At 40.7% G+C, this 19,416-nt stretch overlaps 2 protein-coding genes across 2 annotated transcripts in view; one reads left to right on the forward strand and one right to left on the reverse strand.

Moving 5' to 3' along the window:
• Nucleotides 1–2,070: 2,070 nt before the first annotated feature.
• On the reverse strand, nt 2,071–14,395 carry LOC102278245 (nitric oxide-associated protein 1). The gene is made up of 7 exons (XM_005899032.2): nt 13,001–14,395; nt 11,920–12,084; nt 11,094–11,299; nt 8,369–8,500; nt 7,258–7,374; nt 4,622–4,742; nt 2,071–4,345 (listed from the first exon to the last, which is right to left on the reverse strand). Exons 1-7 carry the CDS (start codon nt 14,256–14,258, stop codon nt 4,149–4,151), a joined length of 2,196 nt encoding a protein of 731 aa, XP_005899094.2. The 5' UTR covers nt 14,259–14,395; the 3' UTR covers nt 2,071–4,148.
• A 562-nt stretch (nt 14,396–14,957) lies between these two features.
• POLR2B (RNA polymerase II subunit B) overlaps nt 14,958–19,416 on the forward strand; it is a 45,754-nt gene continuing 41,295 nt past the window's right edge. The window contains exons 1-2 of the mRNA XM_005899033.2: nt 14,958–15,111; nt 18,381–18,453. Coding sequence (XP_005899095.1) covers nt 15,093–15,111; nt 18,381–18,453 — 92 coding nt within the window. The 5' untranslated portion in view covers nt 14,958–15,092. The remainder of the gene's footprint in view (nt 15,112–18,380; nt 18,454–19,416) is intronic.

Here is a 19,416-nt window from a genome sequence, read left to right on the forward strand (position 1 = left end):
TCTCTTTCACTTTCATCAAGAGGCTTTTGAGTTCCTCTTCACTTTCTGCCATAAGGGTGGTGTCATCTGCATATCTGAGGTTATTGATATTTCTCCCGGCAATCTTGATTCTAGCTTGTGCTTCTTCCAGCCCAGCATTTCTCATGATGTACTCTGCATATAAGTTAAATAAACAGGGTGACAGTATACAGCCTTGACGTACTCCTTTTCCTATTTGGAACCAGTCTGTTGTTCCATGTCCAGTTCTAACTGTTGCTTCCTGACCCGCATACAGATTTCTCAAGAGGCAGGTCAGGTGGTCTGGTATTCCCATCTCTTTCAGAATTGTCCACAGTTGACTGTGATCCATACAGTCAAAGGCTTTGGCATAGTCAATAAAGCAGAAATAGATGTTTTTCTGGAACTCTGTTGCTTTTTCCATGATCCAGTGGATGTTGGCAATTTGATCTCTGGTTCCTCTGCCTTTTCTAAAACCAGCTTGAACATCAGGAAGTTCACAGTTCACGTATTGCTGAAGCCTGGCTTGGAGAATTTTGAGCATTACTTTACTAGCATGTGAGATGAGTGCAATTGTGCGGTAGTTTGAGCATTCTTTGGCATTGCCTTTCTTTGGGATTAGAATGAAAACTGACCTTTTCCAGTCCTGTGGCCACTGCTGAGTTTTCTAAATTTGCTGGCATATTGAGTGCAGCACTTTCACAGCATCATCTTTTAGGATTTGAAAGAGCTCAACTGGAATTCCATCACCTCCACTAGCTTTGTTCGTAGTGATGCTTTCTAAGGCCCACTTGACTTCACATTCCAGGATGTCTGGCTCTAGATGAGTGATCACACCATCGTGATTATCTGGGTCGTAAAGATCTTTTTGTACAGTTCTTCTGTGTATTCTTGCCACCTCTTCTTAATATCTTCTGCTTCTGTTAGGTCCATACCATTTCTATCCTTTATCGAGCCCATCTTTGCATGAAATGTTCCCTTGGTATCTCTAATTCTCTTGAAGAGATCTCTAGTCTTTCCCATTCTGTTGTTTTCCTCTATTTCTTTGCATTGATCGCTGAGGAAGGCTTTCTTATCTCTTCTTGCTATTCTTTGGAACTCTGCATTCAGATGCTTATATCTTTCCTTTTCTCCTTCGCTTTTCTTCTTTTCACAGTTATTTGTAAGGCCTCCCCAGACAGCCAGTTTGCTGTTTTGCATTTCTTTTCCATGGGGATGGTCTTGATCCCTGTCTCCTGTACAATGTCATGAACCTCATTCCATAGTTCATCAGGCACCCTATCTATCAGATCTAGTCCCTTAAATCTATTTCTCACTTCCACTGTAGAATCATAAGGGATTTGATTTAGGTCATACCTGAATGGTCTAGTGGTTTTCCCTACTTTCTTCAATTTAAGTCTGAATTTGGTAATGAGTTCATGATCTGAGCCACAGTCAGCTCCTGGTCTTCTTGTTGACTGTATAGAGCTTCTCCATCTGGTTGCAAAGAATATAATCTGATTTCAGTATTGACCATCTGGTGATGTCCATGTGTAGAGTCTTCTCTTGTGTTGTTGGAAGAGGGTGTTTGCTATGAATAGTGCATTTTATTGGCAAAACTCTATTAGGCTTTGCCCTGCTTCATTGCGTATTCCAAGGCCAAATTTGCCTGTTAACTCCAGGTGTTTCTTGACTTCCTACTTTTTTTGACTTCCTACTTTTCCATTCAGTATCACAGTAATCCAAGTCTATGCCCCAACCAGTAACGCTGAAGAAGCTGAAGTTGAGCTGTATGAAGACCTACAAGACCTTTTAGAACTAACACCCAAAAAATATATCCTTTTCATTATAGGGGACTGGAATGCAGAAGTAGAAAGTAGCAAAGATGGCAGAATGTGATGTAAATTAATAACAAAACCTAGCACCAGTCTCTACTGTCTATGCTCAGAGGGCTTTTTTCATCTGAGGTCTTGTAACCACACTTTCTTGGCTTCCCTGCCTGTTTTTGCTGAGAATCCTATAAAGTTAGGACTGAGAAATATATAGTGTAATTCCCTCATTTTATAGATGAGAAAATGAAGACCCAAAGAGATTAAAACCAGGGAAACTGAAACTTAGTAAATTGCACTGTTTAAAACTGCTAGCAAAGTACCTTGGAACATTTTTAGATATGCCTTAGTGAAAACATAACCATTTAATTTTAGAGGTAAGAGAATCCTGAGAATATTAACTCTGAATATTTAAAAATGAAGTCTCTGCTAGTTGAGACGTCTGAAAGCCTAAAGAAAAGATGAGGGAGAAATGTTCGGCTTTCTAAAATACATAAGTTTTCAGGGTAAATACAGCATCAGTTTTTGGGTTCTATATTTTTCCGTAAGTGCACGTTTACCATATTCTTTTTAATCTAAAGATTTCAGGCCTAAGCTCCAAACTGCAAACAGTACACAAATATAATGGTCACAGTTTTAATTTATGAAACAGTATTTCATTTTCTCCAAAATAAACTAGAAATCAGCTACCATTTTCTTAACTTGGGGAGCTACCGCCCTCTAGAGGGTGGGTCTAGAAATGTCAGGGTTCTCCACTGTCACAGTGAGGAATGGGGCAGGGGTGCTGCTAGTGGCATTTGGTATTTGGGGATGAAGGATACACATATAGAACCACTTTCCCCAAGATGCCAATAGTATTCACTTTGAAACATAATGAAAGTGAGACCTACGGTTTTTACAAGTAGTTTTTTAAACTTTTTATTTTTGGCTGTGCTGGGTCTTTGTTGGTGAAGCTGGCTTTTCTCTAGTTGGGGGTAGCAGGGCCTACTCTCTAGTTGCAGTGCATGGGTGTCTCACTGTGGTGGCATCTCTTATGGAACACGGGCTCTAGGGTGCGTGGGCTTCAGTAGTTGCTGCACAGTGTATCTAGAGCACAGGCTCAGTAGTTGAGGCACACAGACTTAGTTGCTCCACAGCACGTGGGATTTCCCGGATCAGGGATTGAACCTGTGTTTCCTGCATTGGCAGGCAGATTCTTTATCACTGAGCTACCAAAAAGCCCTACAAGTTGCATTTTAAAATACTGACCATTTATCCTATAATGACCTACTTAGTGAGAGGGGAGAGGGGGCTCGAGTGTATATGTTGTCAGAGAATACAGGACTATTAAAAAGTTAATGCTAACCCTAAGTCTACAGGAAGTTCAGGGATCTGTTTCAGGCCAATTAACTTCACAGCATTCATCTCATCATGGGACCTGGGACTTGACTTGCCAATTCATTGTCCACAGCTATAGGGCCACTCAATCGACTAGAAATACTTGAAGGTAAACACTTCTGACTGGTGTAATGTTTTATGTACAGTGTTTACAGACAAATGTTGATAAAATAGTTGAAGTGCTCTGATCCTTGCAGAATAGATCTCAGATTCCAAAAGGATATAACATAAATCCTTTTCTAAGATTTTCAGGCACTTTTAGATTAGGTAAGGGAAATTTCTACTTGTTTTCAAGATTTCTTTCACTGCTGCTTCCCCTAAGTAATAAAAATCTGACTCTGCATTTCCGTTTACATCCTCCAGCTTCCTCATGGCAGGGTGTGGCCATGGAAACATTGACCACTGGACACTGTGATGTGGGCAACTTCCAGCTCTTCCCTTCATTTCAGTACGGTAGCTGCATGCTCTTCACACTCTTCTCTTCTTCCCATTGCTGTGAAAGGATGACAACTTGAGCAACCACCTTAGACCCAGAGATGGAAGCCATGGTGTGTTCCCCAGTTGGGTACTTGGCTGACTACGTGAAGTGCAGCCTCTTACTCACCTCTCTGATTTAAGATAGCATATTTTGGAGAAATTAACTTTCTGCCATTTTCTCTTAAGCCAACTGCTAAGCTGCTTTTTTCTAAATGAGAAGTGCCATCTGGTCTCAAATACTAGTGGGAGAAAACAATGTAGCAGAACTCTCTTTTAGGTATGTTTGAATCACAGATACATACATGTATGTACCCTACTAAAAAAAATAACGTGTTTACAAACTCAGTTCATTAAAAAGAGGCACGGTCCTTGGTAGTTTAAAAAGGGTTAGGGGGCTTTATTACAGCAGTATTTAATAAAATGTGGTGCGATGCACACAGAATGTTCTATATAGTTCATCTTCAGTGTGAACAGGTCAGCTTCACGTATCTATCTTTTCTTCTGCAGATTGTACATAACAGCAGGAGGCCTTTTGGTTTTATACGCCACACTTCCCTTGATGCGCTTTCCTTTGATGTTAACTATATGTGGCAAGAGAGGGCGCCGGACTGTCAGGACTGTCCCTTGAGGTGTATAGCCTCGGAGGGTCAGTGTGTCCTTAAACTGCGGTGTCACTGCTACCCAACCTATGCAGGCACATGAAAAAACACAGACGGTGTTAGCAACCATCCTATTAAAAACACCAAACACAGCTCCAGATGGAGACCCCAGGGAGGCTACTGCTGCCTCACTATTTTTTTTAAAAAGCATCAATACATTTGTGAAAATGTACAGATTCATTTTCAGAGCAGGTTGCATCTTATGGATAATCTAGCATGTATTTCTTAAAATATTTGGCTTATGTCAGTTAAGGCAAATCTGTATAAAAATATGATAAACTCTTGTGCTTGGTGTAAAATTACCTGCAGAGGAGAACTTGATGTCAGCCACTGCTTCAGATTCCCCAAGTCCTTCATCTAACGTGATGTCTTCAGCAACAAGAGGAGGAAATCCTGCCATTCTTTCTTCTCCACCCACTGGTACCTTCCATTGGGAGGAGATAAAGTTATTTGGAAATTCAAATGAAACCCCTGATAACTCTAATATTAAGTAAGGCACTGATAAGATAATATTGTACAGGTATCAAAAATAAAACCATTAAACTAACAGGCCTGTCTGGACACACAGGTTAATCCCTGCCTCATTAGAAACCAAGGGTACATGGATAATGGTTTAACATCAGCTCTATGTTTACAGGTGTTTCCATTATTGGAAATAAAAGGAGGATAATTTACCTATTTATTAATGGATTTCTCTGTGTTTATCACTAAGAACACAAACACAGACGTTACAGTATGGTCCCTGCTCCTGAGGAGATCAGAAGGTGGAAATAGCAAGTAAATAAAAGGTAAGATACGTAATGAGAGGCAATTTATTAAGTACTATGGTTGTGAAAGGAATAATGAATGTGGCTTGGTCAAATAAAACCATTAATGAGCAGAATTTTGAAAAATAGATTAAAGTTACTCAGTGTTGAAAGGTATTCTGAGTAACGTACAGACACAAAAATTGGAAAAAAGATGATGAGTTCAGAGAATTGTAGTTTAACTGTGCTGAGTGTGTTGTGTGTGTGTATTAGTGATGAGGCTTTCAGTTTCGACTTCTCAGTAATGTGGAACTAACAAGGAATCATAAGCAGGAAAGAAAAAAAATGAAAAAGAATATTGGGACCTGCTTTATATTTTGGAAAAACCTGTACAGTGCAGGATTTATCAACCTCAGCACTATTGACCTTTTGAGCCAAATAATTTTTTGTTGGAGGAGGCTGTCTTGTGCATTGCACAATTTTTAGCAGCCTCTACTCGGCATCCAGTAAGTTGTGAAAACCAAAACTGTCTCCAGGCTTTGCCAAATGTTGCCTTGTGGTAAGAGTCAACCTGGTTGAGAACTACAGCTGTAGTGGGGTGGGGGTGGGAGGAAGACAATAAAACTGGAGTCTAGATTATACCTCATAATCTCAGAAAGCAGGCTACAGTTTGGACTGTGAGGCTGGTCTCAGTGATGATTAGGAGGTAGGATTGACTTTGACTTGGGAGATGAATGAAAACCAGAAGGCAAGGCAGAGGCACAGAGCAGCCCAAGAAACTGTATTACGAGGGGAGAGAAGCCTGGTGTCGCTTTGAGAAGTATCAGTGAGTCCACCCTGAAGACTACACAGATGCATGAAGGTGGAGCCTTCCCCTCAAATCCTACATGTGTCTGGAGCATCAACTTTAGGCCAGTTATTTCAATGGAGTCTTAATTTCACTCTGGCTTTTTCAGTCCAGAGAGAAAGAAGCATTTGCTTCTGAAGTCAGGTTGGTTTTATCCTGGTTGAAGGGCAGGTGTGCGTTTTGACCTATTTTTAGTTGTATGAGCGTTCATTAATGTAAATCACATCTGCATTGGATGCACCTGGTATTTTTGCAGGAGCTATGTCCCAACCCCCTCCTCATCGCCACAGACACTTACACAGCAGTGACAGCGGTGCCCTGGCACTGGATCTTCTCCACAACCTCACGGTGTGGTCACAACAGACAGAGGTAAAGGAAACTCGCCTAAAGTCACACAGCTTCACTAAGTGGTGGAGCAGAGTAGGATTTGAACCCAGCCTAGCTCCAGTGATCTTAACCATCATACACTACAGGCTAGCCAACAGTGTGTATTCAGGTCTGGTTAAAGAACTATAAATAGGCCCCATTCAGTTTCTAGAGAACTTGGAATAATTTCAGTGGCACAAAAAGGGCACAGCAGGGACTGCAGAGGATGGGAGGTGAGGAGCAGGAGTCAGCTTGATTGTAAAGAAGAGGAAGGAGTGGGACACTTGAGTTTAGTTTTGTTTCTGAAAGATCAGAGAAATTTTCACACACTGCTTAACAGGTCAAAGGAAGGATCAAGTAAGCAGGAGAGAAGACATACGATAGTCTCTAAGTATCTGTGGTTAAGAATCTGGGAGAAGAGCTTTTCTACCCAGACAAGGGCTTCTAAACTCAGCACTACTCACATGTGGACCAGATAATTCCCTGTTGTGAGGGGCTGTCCTGTGCACGCATTATGTTTAGCATCATCTCTGGCCTCCACCCACTACATGCCAGGAGCATCACCCAGTTGTGAGAAAATCCAATGTCTCCTCACTCAAATTATCCAGCGCAACTTTTTGAAATGATGTGACCACTGGGCAGTTGAAAAGTGGCTAGTGCAAGTAAAGAACTAAATTTTAAAATTTATTTAATTTTAATTAACTTATTGAAATAGCCACATGTGGCTACCATACTGGACAGTGTCACCCAGAGAAAACCCAGCTCTGTCAGTATCCTGGGGTCAGTCCAATCCAATATCCCTTTTGTTATCAGAGCCTGTCTCACTTTATAGCCAAAATCCTCAAGGTGAACAAGGTCAGGGAGAGCTAGCTGATGATGTAACAAAGATGCTTCTGTCCAACAAAGGCTTTTTATCAGGGCTGTGGGACTACCAGGGTGTATTAACCTAACTATTCAACCATCAAATCATGTTGGCTCACCTTCAGTAGCGTATGACCTGCGTGCTTCTGATACATAGTATCTGCCTTGTCCAATGAAGTAATGTGAACAGGAAGGAAGTTGGAAGCCACAACTGTAAACCAAGCTGACTGATTTCCCTTAAGAAAGGAAGAAAGAACTTATCTGTACAATGAAAACTTAGAAAACCAGCACATTACAAGGTACAATTTAAAAAATCTGGGGAATTCCCTGGCAGTCCAGTCCTGAGCGCTCTGTGCTTCCACTGCAGTGGCCTGGGTTCAAGCCCTGTTCGGGGAACCAAGGTCCTGCATGCTATGTGGTGTGGCCAAAAAAAAAAAGAGGAAGGTAGGAAAAACATGGCAGAAGCAATGCACTTACACCCATGTAATAAACCTATGATACCTTATATACACTTTGTGGATACTTAAATGTCTATTTTTATGAAAAACAAATGAATATACCATCTGCTTTAATTGTCCCTGTATAAAATTTGGTTTAAAATGTTAATATTGTATGGTCTCTAAAAATGTATGTAATGTTTCAAGTATGTAAGGCCAAATTTTCAACAAATTATGAACAAACAGAAACCCAAGATGTGTGCTAAGGCAATGGCCACAGGTTGCACTGAGTGTGCATATCCATCTTTCATTTTCCATTTTTCTGCTCACTTTGGCAAAAATGGGGAGCAGTTCTATAGATGCTTTAAAATCTCTAAATGATGCTATGTAAATGAATACCAAACCAAAAAAATACATGTATAAAAGTGTACGTGTCATCGGATATAGAGTGTGGAATTAATTTAATGCCATATTAACCCTGCCCCTAAACGTATGCCCTCTGATTTCCACAGAAAATAATACCACAGGAGAGGGAAACTATCTTTTTAATGTCAAGCTGTATGGGACATTGAGCTGTTTTTTGAAGACAATTTTTTTAAGACCTATGACTTTTTCCCACTATTTCATTATCCCAGGTTTATATTACAGACATTTAAAAACACAGACATAAAAGGATATCAACCCCAACAGTCATGACCTAGTTATCAACATTTTGCTAGTCTTGATAATATCTGCTTGCTTAAAGTAAATCCCAAAAATAAAGTCATTTTTCAATGGTACAGACTTTTCTTACCTTCAGAAAATCTATGCGGCCTAAGGCACCCAAAAATAGAACCATTCCTGGTTTTAGCATAAAAGTTCTTGGAATAATGGAATGTGTTGGCAATACAATATTTACTTCTTTTTCTGTTAGAAGACTTAAAATCTGTAAAGCAAAGTGCAGATTTTTTTTGAGAATTACTTTCAATGAACATATGCTGTATCGTGCTTTACCTGTAAGATAAAAAGTTATGATTATATATTCTAGGCTTCACAATACATCAAAGTATGTATTCCAGAATTTGCTGCACATAAAATTCATAGCTTCTTTCTGTCTCATGGAATCAATTTATAGTTGGCTCTACTCTTGTTTCACAACTTAATCTTAAGTAATGGCAGTATACAGGTATATGAAACAACAGCATCCTCTGAATTCTATCAAATTTTGTGTGATCTGAACACATTGATGATTCAATTCCAGGATAGAAAAATATGTTCTCTTGTCAAGGCTTCTAGGGAGCAGCAATTCTCAGGTAATGGTAAGGTAATGTGCTGTGTTTTGTCCTCGTGGCAGCTATGCATGCATTAAGTGAGAGTGATCACCCCATTCTAGGCTCAAGTAAAAAGCTTGAAGAATCTTTGCTAAATTCCAGTATTCACTTTCCTTATTTCCTACAAATACTCAGCAAAAACAACAACAACAACAACAACACAAAGGTATGGATCCTGTGACTTCTGAGGATGAAGATTCCTAAGTAGACTAGAGAAAATGGAAAAGAAAAGCCAGGAAGTACAAGATTCTGGTGAGACTAAAATCAAAATCTGACTAAAAAAATTTGAGAAAGTAAAAAAATGGCTTTTTGTGGACTTGTTTCTTAAAGAAAAGTAAGAAGAAAATTTAAAAAAAAAGTAATATCTAGGGAGACTTGAACGAAAATATGTAAGGGGGTGGCAAGTAGTTTTCTTCAGTACTTGTGTTTGAAAAGCACATTTAAAGCTCCTGGCAGGAGAGAATTACTCTAACCCTTTTAGCAAAGACCCTCATACTTCCATTTTACAACAGAGTTCCTTGCTTTAGTTTGGGAAACACTGGTTCAAGGCATTAAATAAATATATCAATAAACTGACAGAGAATCAAACTGCCTGAGAGAACTTTTGTATCTAAAAACTTGAGGGTCTCAGTGCTGGCTATAGTAGTTAGCAAATTCTTGCCTTTTTGACCAATTGACAAGAGGGTATACCTGACTAAAGGAATTGCTATCCCTGACCTGCTGTTGCTGCTAAGTCGCTTCAGTTGCGTCCGACTCTGTGCGACCCCATAGATGGCAGCGCACCAGGCTCCCCTGTCTCTGGGATTCTCCAGACAAGAACACTGAAGTGGGCTGCCATTTCCTTCTCCAATGCATGAAAGTGAAGTCGCTCAGTCGTGTCCGACTCTTAGCAACCCCATGGACTGCAGCCTACCAGGCTCCTCCGTCCACGGGAGTTTCCAGGCGAGAGTACTGGAGTGGGGTGCCATTGCCTTCTCCATGTCATTGCCCTAACTGAGCCTAAAAGTTAAAGATGAGTGGGTAAAGTTAAAGTGATAGCAGTAGTAATGTTCAATAGTAGTGGGAGCCAGTTTCCTAAGCTGAAGCAAGGAACTCTATTGTGAAATGGAAGTATTAGGGTCTCTGCTAAAAGTGTTAAAATATTTCTTTCCTACATGTGCTTTTTCAAACACAAATACTAAAGAAAACTACTTGCCACCCCTTACATTATTTTCTTTCAAATCTTCGTAGATATTACATTTTTAAAAATTTTCTTTTTATTTTTAAGAAACAAGCTTGCAAAAGATTTTTAGCCAATTTTTTTTACTTTCTCAAATTTTTAAAGTCAGATTTTGATTTAAATCTTACCAAATTCTTGTACTCCTTGGCTTTTTCTTTACTCTGTGAAGTTCTGAATTGCTAAGGGAGTAAAGGCTGGACATAAACAATGAGTTGATCCTATTCTAAATTAGGTTCATCTGAGGGGGCACCTACTTAAGAAATTTAGTACTTTGTATCACTTTTTCAAGAACAAAAACAAATTAGAACTCATGCTGGAAAGTGTCATGTGTTTATAGCCTATTCTCAGAATAGCTCCAGGAAATGAAGACAAATCATCTGGATTATGTCAGCACAGTCCCCATGTTCGTAGGATGAATTAATGACAGAGAAGAAAAGCGTAGAGTAAGAAAGAAAGGACATTATACTTTAAAACATTTCAATGTCTGGCAGAGGGACCGAGGCATTACATTTATTCCATACACCTTTGGGGAACAATAAGTACAAAGTATGTACAGGGAGACTGCCCAGCTCAATATAAAGAGCAGGTCAAAGATCAAATGGGTGACCTTGGGACATGAGGTGACACTGCTTTAGCTGAGGGTGAGTCCCTCCTTACTTCAGTTCAAAGTGAGTGCACCTCTTGGTGAATATGTTATGGAGGGAATTCAAGTATGGGACAGGTGGCTGAACTGCAGTGACATTTATGATTTCTTCCAACCTTAAAATCTAGGATTCTGTAAATATTTCTCTAAGGTAAAAATCACAAAGATAGAAACAGGTTGTCAGAAGTGATGCCTACCAAATGGCATATAGATTCACCAAGGAAACAGTCTGATGAATGAATCAGAACTGAGTCTAAAATGAAAGGATGTCTTTTTTTCATCTGCTGATTAAAATAGTACTCCTGCACTTGAAAGTTAATGTTTCTAAAAGATATGAAATACATACACAATTTTCCTTTGTAATTCCAGGGGTGTCATAAAACCAGTGGGCATCTTTCACATCTTCTGGGGTCAGTTCTACTCGTTTGGTGGATTTATCTGCAGCCAGAACAGGTTCATTTCCCATATCAAAGGCAAATGAATCGGCATCAAATTCAAAGGCAGCTTTATCCTTCTGTGCTTCTGAATATGAGAATGTTCTTCCAACCCTTCCTAGAACAAGTTATATTGAAGTTAGTAGTCACTCCTTTAAAGCTTTTGACTCGTAATTTTTCTGTTTGCTTCAAACAAGTTACTAAGACTAACTGTGGTGTTTGGAAGGAAGTGAGACTACAGTGATACTTTTTCTCTGTTTCTAAATGCAGCCAGAGTCAGACTCTTGTAATGAGGAAATGAGTGTGGCTGGCTGTGCACATTCGGTGGAGGGGAAGAGTGTTGGAAATCAGTTTTTCGTAAATTAAGGTTGGAAAGAGATACTAAGGAAAGGGGGACAATCCAATTTAAAGCTGTTACAGTTCAACAACTTGTATGGTCTGCAAGGAGGGGGCTGGCATCTTAGTGCACATGGTTCTACTTCTAACAGTAGCCAGATAGGCAGTTATTCACATTTCCTTTCCTGGATTTCTTCAAGTATCTACCATCTCAATTTTCCCAGTGCAATGAATTCTGGACTTCCAAACAGCAGCCTTGCCTCTAAAAGGTCTCTATGTTCTAAAAAGAGGGAGTGTCTCTTCCCATAAAAAACTGGCTAGCCCTAGAGAGCTGTATTTCAAGATGCTCAACAAAAAATTTTAGCATACAGTTACACTAGTTTTCCTATAGAAGACACTTACCTACTAAATAACCATGCTTTTTTAAGAGATTCAGTTTATTTTGTTCTTGTTGACTAAGATCTTCTTCTGCTTCAGTTGCATCTCTTTTAAGCCTTTTTTGCCTTTGAAACATTCTGTAAGGAGTTGGGTTACAAATAGGAAACTTCAGAAGGTTTAATGTAGTACCTGAAATACCAAATACATACACTGTTATAAACATTGTACAGGAAAATGGAATAAAACATTTAAGAGGACCTGTACCATCTTGAGGACTGTGATTATTTCTCTTAACTTTCATGACAACCCTCTACAAAATTATTCTTACTTTACAGATAAGGCAATAGGCTCAAAGACTGGCTCACAGGCTCAACTAGGATCTGAACGCCAAATCTATAGGCCTGATCTCTTTCCATCTTCTGCATACTACTAACAGGTATAAAAGCATTTCTGTATATAAGTCTCCCAAAGTCCAAGACAGAGAATACAATTTACCAAGCCAAGTTAAACACTGGTTTCAAAGGAACAAATGAAGTAGTTCATTTTGCCAACTGTTACATAAAAACAGGTCACAGAAGGATTCATTCTGTAATTACTTCAGATGTTTCTTGACTGAAAATAAAAGTTGACTTATTTTCAGCGAAGCCACACAACATATTGCATCAGTGAATTATTCATATGTTAAACCTATAGAATCTCATGAGTAAACTCAAGATATGAAGAGTAAGACTGAGGGATGGAAGGAGGCTTTTCTCCACAAAAATCAAAGGACTTTCTGGAGAAACTTACAAATGACTAAAGCTACAAGGGAAACCTTCAAGAGAGCAAACATTGTCCTCTGGTTCACCTGAAGTGCTTAGAACGGTGGCTTGAACATAGGAATACTCCATTGAGTATTTCTATTTCTATTGAAAAGTTACTACAACATATACTGAATTTGCAAGCACTAAGCTGCCACGGAAGAGAAATGTGAACAAAGTAGGTAGAGAATTTTTAAAGGGAAGCCTCCCACCAGCCCCTGATGGACATTAAGGAAGAATACATGACTAGGAGAGTGAATCACGATCAGACGACCAGCTTTTCAGAAAACGAAGAGGACGCTCACCAGGCCAAGGAGAGATGGTGGCCCTGTCGATAGCTTCAGCGCCCTTGGCGATGCAATAATCGGACTCCAGAAGCGTATTGAAAAGAGTGGACTTGCCAGCGTTGGTTGAGCCAACCAGGTAGACGTCGCCCCGGTAGCGCCAGGAGCGCTGGAGCGCGGAGATCAACTCCTCAACTCCATAGCCTGTCTTGGCGCTGATGAGCCGCACGTCTCTGAGCACCGTGCTGGACTTCGACGGAAGATTCGCGTTGTCCTCCCCACCCCGTGGCCGGTCCCCACTGGAACGTTGAGCTCTTCGGTAGCCGCGGGGCGGCAGGAGCCCGGCGCCGATGCATTCGTCCCACAGTCGCTCCCGGAGCCGCTGCCGGTAGTTGGGAATGTCTTGGGGCAGCAGGTCCACCTTGTTTCCCAGCACGATCAGTTGCTTGGGGCCCACCAGGGCGGGCAGGTGGGGCAGCAAGGTGTCGGGCAGATCCAGTAGGTCCACCATGTACAGTACAAGAGCTGGCTCGGGCCGCCGCAGCGCGGCGCTCACCAGCTCCAGGAACTGTCCCTGGCTCACCTGAAGGCGCAGGGCGCGCCGGTGATGCACTAGCAGCCAGCAGCGCTGGCATACAGTCCGCTCCAGCCCCCCTTCCTCCGCCACCGCGCTGTTAAACTTCTCGCTGGGCAGGTAGCCGGGAACGCCGGGGTCCTGGCAGTGCAGCTCCGCACCGCAGCCAGAACAGTTCTGGCCGCTGGGCGGCACCGTTGGGTCCGGGTGCCCCACCACTTGGTGTACCCGCCGGCCGGCGCCTAACTTCTGCTGCCGCCTCTCCTCTCGCTGCTGCTCTATCCGTCTCTCCTCCTCTTCCTGCCGCTGCTGCAGCTCCCGCAGCTGGTCCTGGAGGGTTGCTTCCGACTCCGAATCCAGGACATACTCAGGGAACAGAAAACTCTCTTCCAGGTCAGCCCCTCCTGGGTTACCCCCAGTCGCTGTCGCGCCACGAGGAAGACCACGTCCCAGGCCCGCTGAGTGTCGGGAGGAGTAATCGGTAGCGCATCTCCTCTCGAGGAGCGTCTCCCGGACGCCGTTACGCGTTACAATGGGAGTGGGTCCCCGCAAGAAGCCGCAGAGAAGCCTGCGAGCTAGGCGCGCGGGCAGCATGAGAAATGCAGGAGTGGGCAAAAGGGCGGAGCCACCTTTTCGCACACGCACTGTGGCCCCAGATGAGCGTAAAACAGCAGGGACAGGCCAGGAGTTCCAGAGAGCCGTCATTCGTCAGCGTTGCACCGAAGCTCCTCCTTCCACGTCTAATCTCGTGAGTTCTCGCGATGAAGGCTCTGTGGCCCAGAAACCTACTTAAAGCGATACCCGGGACATAGATTAGCGTAGATCGGTCGAATAGGCTAGTGAGTGAGAGTTTAACTTTCAGGCTAAACAAACGCGCTGTCCGTGGCACCACCTGCTGTTAAGAAGTCACATTGTTAGAAGCTACGTGTTTGTCTTTTGAACTGGAAAATTAAAAATAGAATGTCGCAGACTTACAGCCACAATTAAAACCTTTTATTAATACATCTTCTTGGCTTTTTTCGGGTATCATTATTCGTGCAACAGCATTAAAATCACATTTCTTAAACATTTAAAAAATATGATGCATAGTTGTACACAAATCCTTCTTAAAAGCTTCGTGTTTTTAAATCTTTAGAACTGAAAAAATAGAGAACGGCGAAAATTAAACCTTTTATTATTAAATCTTCTTTCTTTTTTTGGTGCCATTATTTGTGCAACAACACTAGAAAACAAAGCTTCATTGGCAGGAGCCAACTCGGAGACTGTAAGCAGCGGTCCTCCCACTCAAAGAAAAGGAACCTCAACCCACAAACCGCGCATGTGCAATACTAACCCTTAATCACGTTTTTTCCCCCGGCCTTCGCGCAGGCGCAGACCTTAATTGGAGCCTTTATGGGCGGGGCTTCGTGTGGGACGCAGAGTATTCTGGGTACGCCGGAGACGGAAACTACTTCGCCTCGCTTTGCGGTGGTCGGTGGCGGCTACGCGCCTTCCTGTGTGTGATTTCTGGATTGAGGGGCTCGGGAACCGTTTGCCAAGATGTACGACGCGGACGAGGGTAGGTGACCAGTCAGGGCACTCCTCGGCGACACATTTACGGGGGCGAAACGTGGGGAGTTGGACGAATGAAGGAATGCGGCCCCCTCCCCGGCCTGCCCCACCACATCCCCAGTCGTTTCCCCACAGCCCCAGGCCGGATCCGAGATTTTGAGAGGCGGAGGGTGCAGGGAACGTAGCCTGTATGATCTCGGTCAGGGGGACTTTTGTTCTCTTGATTGAATCTGACGCTCCCTTCCCGTATTGAAAGTAGCCTGCAGAACCATACGACAGGTACAGTTGTTTTGATTTCGTCTGAAGCACAGCTCCTTTTCAAATTTACGTTAAGGCCAGAGATAGTGGATTTGTTGAATAGTTTTTGAGCGACGGCCTGTGCCAAACATTGTGCTAGGTTCTGGTAATACCCCGGGGACAAAGAATATAGTTTCTGTATATGTGTGTGTGTTGGGGGGGAGGCAGGGTTTGATCCAGTTTGGCATTTCTTCATGTTGCTATATGCCTAAGTAAATTACCTTAAAAGGTGATATTTACATTTCCTCTTACCACGATATGACACAGTTTTCAATGGTATGCATTTTACTGAACAGGAACGCTATGTCTTTTTTTCTTTTTACATGTAGAAATCTTAGTCATGAATAGTGTATTTTCTTTGTATATTTTTAATGCTCCCTCTTCCATTCTCCACAACTCCTTTTTCAGAGTTCATTTTCTTCTAGCTCCCAACCTTCTGGTTGCCCCTCACTCTTCTGTTCCTTTGCTTACTTCATGGAGAAAATAGAAGCAGAAACTTAAGGTCTGCTGTTGAAACTTGTGTCTCATTTTTATCTTGGATCTAGAAATTTATTAGTATCATTGTATTCTTGTTCTTCTATCTGCGAAAAAAATTCAAAAAAAATCTTAGCTTAATTTTTTAGTAGGTGATATATTCTCATTTCTCACAAGCTAGAAGACATGAAAAATGTTAAAAGGGATAAATGATCAATAAATATAAAACTAACTTGATTATTACGGCTCCTTTTCCAGCCTTATTAGCTTCTCCTGTGTGCTTGTGATAATAACATCTAGTATGTCATCAAAGCTAGAAATCTCTAAGCTGTTTTAGATACCTTAGTTTTTTTACTCCGCCAGGACAAGGAGGAACAGGGCCTGACCCTGCAGGTCCATGATGCCTCATCCCTTAGTTTCAACACCAGGCTAAAGTGGTTTGCCATATCCTTCATCAGTGGCATCTTCTTCTGCATCCTTGGAACTGGATTGCTGTGTCTCCCTGGAGGCATAAAGATTTTTGCAGTGTTTTATACCTTTGGAAATACTGCTGCCTTAGCCAGTACATGCTTTTCAATGGGACCTGTGAAACAACTGAAGAAAATGTTTGAAACAATGAGATTGCTTGCAACAGTTATGCTTTTGTGTTTCGTGCTCAACCTGTGTGCTGCTCTTTGGTGGCATGAGAAGGGACTGGCTGTATTATTCTGCAGATTGCAGCTCCTGTCGATGACCTGGAATAGTTTGTCATACATCCCATATGCAAGGGGTGCAGTAATTAAATGCTGTTCTTCTCTCCTGAGCTGAAAACTCTTTGATAAGAAGGAGACTGTTTGAAAAGACCTTTTGAAAGTCGATGTTCTGTTTTTGGCCTTTTCCTGTTACAGCGATCACTCCAGAACAACTGCACTGATCATCTAAGAGCATTTTGTATACTGATAAAACTACATACCTATTAAACTGTTAAGTGCTTGTGACAGTAAATTCATTATGTGCCATTAATACGCCTTTTCAGAGACAAGGATATTTTAATCATTGCCAATTGTAAATGATTTTTAGCCAGTTTTTAAATCTTTTCTAAACAGCATTTGATATGTAAATATTTAAGGATAAACCTATACTGCAAGATATGATCAACTTTTTTGGTGGCTTTTACGTGTTTACATTTTAAAAATATCTTTTAAAATAAAAAGATGTTTTATTTAAAATAAATAAATAAAAATAAAAATATTTTTAAAATAAAAACTTTAAATGTGAAAGTTTTACTTTAAGCTAAGCATTGCTTTATTGTATGTAATAAAAAATAATGTAGAAATCTTCATAATTTCAAAATAAACCCACACTTGGAAAAAAATTAAAAAAAAAAAAAAAAAAGATGAGACTAATATTAGGACCGGTGCACACTGATTTTTCAAATGCCCCATTGCACACATGACTGTTGCTGCATGACTACCCCAAAATTTGGCTGCTTAGAAATTATTTTGAATTGAATGGGCTAGGAATTTGGGCAGAGCATAGTAGGAATGGCTTGACTGTTGCCTGATGCTGGTGGTTGGCAGACACAAAGGCTGGGTATTGACAGCTGGGGATTGTGATCTGGAGTGTTTACTCACACTCTGCTTTCAGTGCATCTGGCATCTAACCTAGAAAAATTCAAGGACTAGGATTGCTGACTGGAACATCTCTGAGTGGCTTCTCTGTTTAGGCTTTCTCACTTAAGTATACCAGCCTTAGAGTAGTAGGTCTTCTTAATCACAGCTCCAAATGTAAGTATTTCAGCAAACAAGGTGGAATTGCATTGCTTTTCCTGATCTAAAGCTTCTAAAATTGTGTAACATTGGTTCAACTGTATTCTCTTTAGTTATGGGAGATTCAAAAACCTATCTAGAATCAAGGGGAAGAAGCATTGACCAACCTCCCCCGCCCTTATATCTTGATGATAGGAGTGTTAAAATCACTTTATAAAAGAATATGTAAAATGGAAGATACAGTGTGGCCACCTTTGGAAAATAGAGGCTGTCATCCCTGTCCATGTATGAAATGTTGCTGTAATAGACACTGCACCTTAACATATTGCCCAGCTATTGGAATCCTTTGCTGACTCCTACGTCTTAGCCTTATCTCTGACTTTGGATCAGAGGACTGTCAGCTTGCTATTAGTTATTATAATATATTTAGCTGTTAATAAGAGTTACATGAGCTTTCTGGAGAGGATGGAACAGTTATAAATTCCTATGACTATGACTTGTACTGAACCTTTCTCATGAGACCTCTTTGTGAATTGGGAGAATACCTATGTGACATAGACTCGTGTATATGTACATACATTCATCCGTTATTTCATTACAATTCAAGTAATGATTGAGATTTTACAGAAATGGGGTAAAGCAATTGCTTTTTATTTAGTACCGATAAATGTGTTTCTGCTACCTCCCATGATAGGAGTGAGATGTGAGCTAGTAGTATTTATTGCAAGTAAGAATGATTTTTTTTTTTTTTTTGCAGATATGCAATATGATGAAGATGATGATGAAATCACCCCAGATTTATGGCAAGAGGCTTGCTGGATTGTAATTAGGTAATGTTTTAGATCAAACTGAAAAAGTTTTAAAAGGCACTGTAAACCATACAGTGATTTCCTGCTTATTCTTTGCTTGAAAATTAGATGTTTTTTGTGAATAGGCTTCAAGAGTGCTGGCTTGTTATTTATTTAAGTATCTAACTTTAATTTGCAAGGTATTTTGATTTATAGGAAAATTATGCAAGAATTCATGTATATACTTCACCTAGATTCCGTAAAGGTTAACCTTATGCAATGTTTGCCTTATTCTTTATCTGTCTGCATTTTTTTCTGAAATTTTTGAGACTTAGTGACTTACCTAGGAATATTCTTTCATATAATCATAATCTAAGTTGTTAAAATAAGGAAATTAATTAATACAGTAATCTTTTTTTTTTTTTTACAGTAATCTTATTTAACTTAGAGACCTTACCCAGATTTTGCTGGTGTCCCACTAAAGTTGTTTGGAACAAAACAAAAATTTTCTGATCCTGGATCCAACATAAGATCATATATTACATTTTTTCATGACTTATTCTTTTGTCTCCTATAACCTAGGACAGTTCCTTAGTCTTCCTCTTTTTTTGGGGGGGCGGTTCTGAAACCCACTATCTCTTCAAAGCGTCCCATGGCCTCACTTTTTTTTTTTTTTTTTGACCTTGACATTTTTGAAGAATACAGGCTGATTACTTTGTAGACTGCCCCTCAGTTTGGGTTTGTCTGATGCTCATAGTTAGGTGCTTACTTTTGGTAACAGTGATGTTCTGCTCTCAGTGCATTATATCAGATGGCATATGATGCCTGTTTGTTACATTATTGGTGCTGTTAATTTGATTCCTTGGTTTTCTCACTGTTTTAAATCGATAAAGTTATAACAGGTTGTATTTCAACCCACATTCCCATCCAAGTCTAAGTGTAATTAAACTGTTAATAAAACTGAGCAGGAAGCCTTACATATAGATAAGAAAAATAACTTTTAAG

The sequence above is a fragment of the Bos mutus genome, chromosome 6, assembly GCF_027580195.1.
Source record: "Bos mutus isolate GX-2022 chromosome 6, NWIPB_WYAK_1.1, whole genome shotgun sequence".
Classification (NCBI taxonomy): Eukaryota; Metazoa; Chordata; class Mammalia; order Artiodactyla; family Bovidae; genus Bos; species Bos mutus.

Coding starts and splice junctions, on each gene's coding strand:
- LOC102278245 (XM_005899032.2), bottom strand. CDS start 14,258: ATGACGGCTCTCTGGAACTCCTGGCCTGTCCCTGCTGTTTTACGCTCA. Junction 11,300..11,919: donor AAAGCATGGTTATTTAGTAG/GTAAGTGTCTTC, acceptor AACTTGTTCTAG/GAAGGGTTGGAAGAACATTC. Junction 4,346..4,621: donor CATCAAGTTCTCCTCTGCAG/GTAATTTTACAC, acceptor GTGCCTGCATAG/GTTGGGTAGCAGTGACACCG.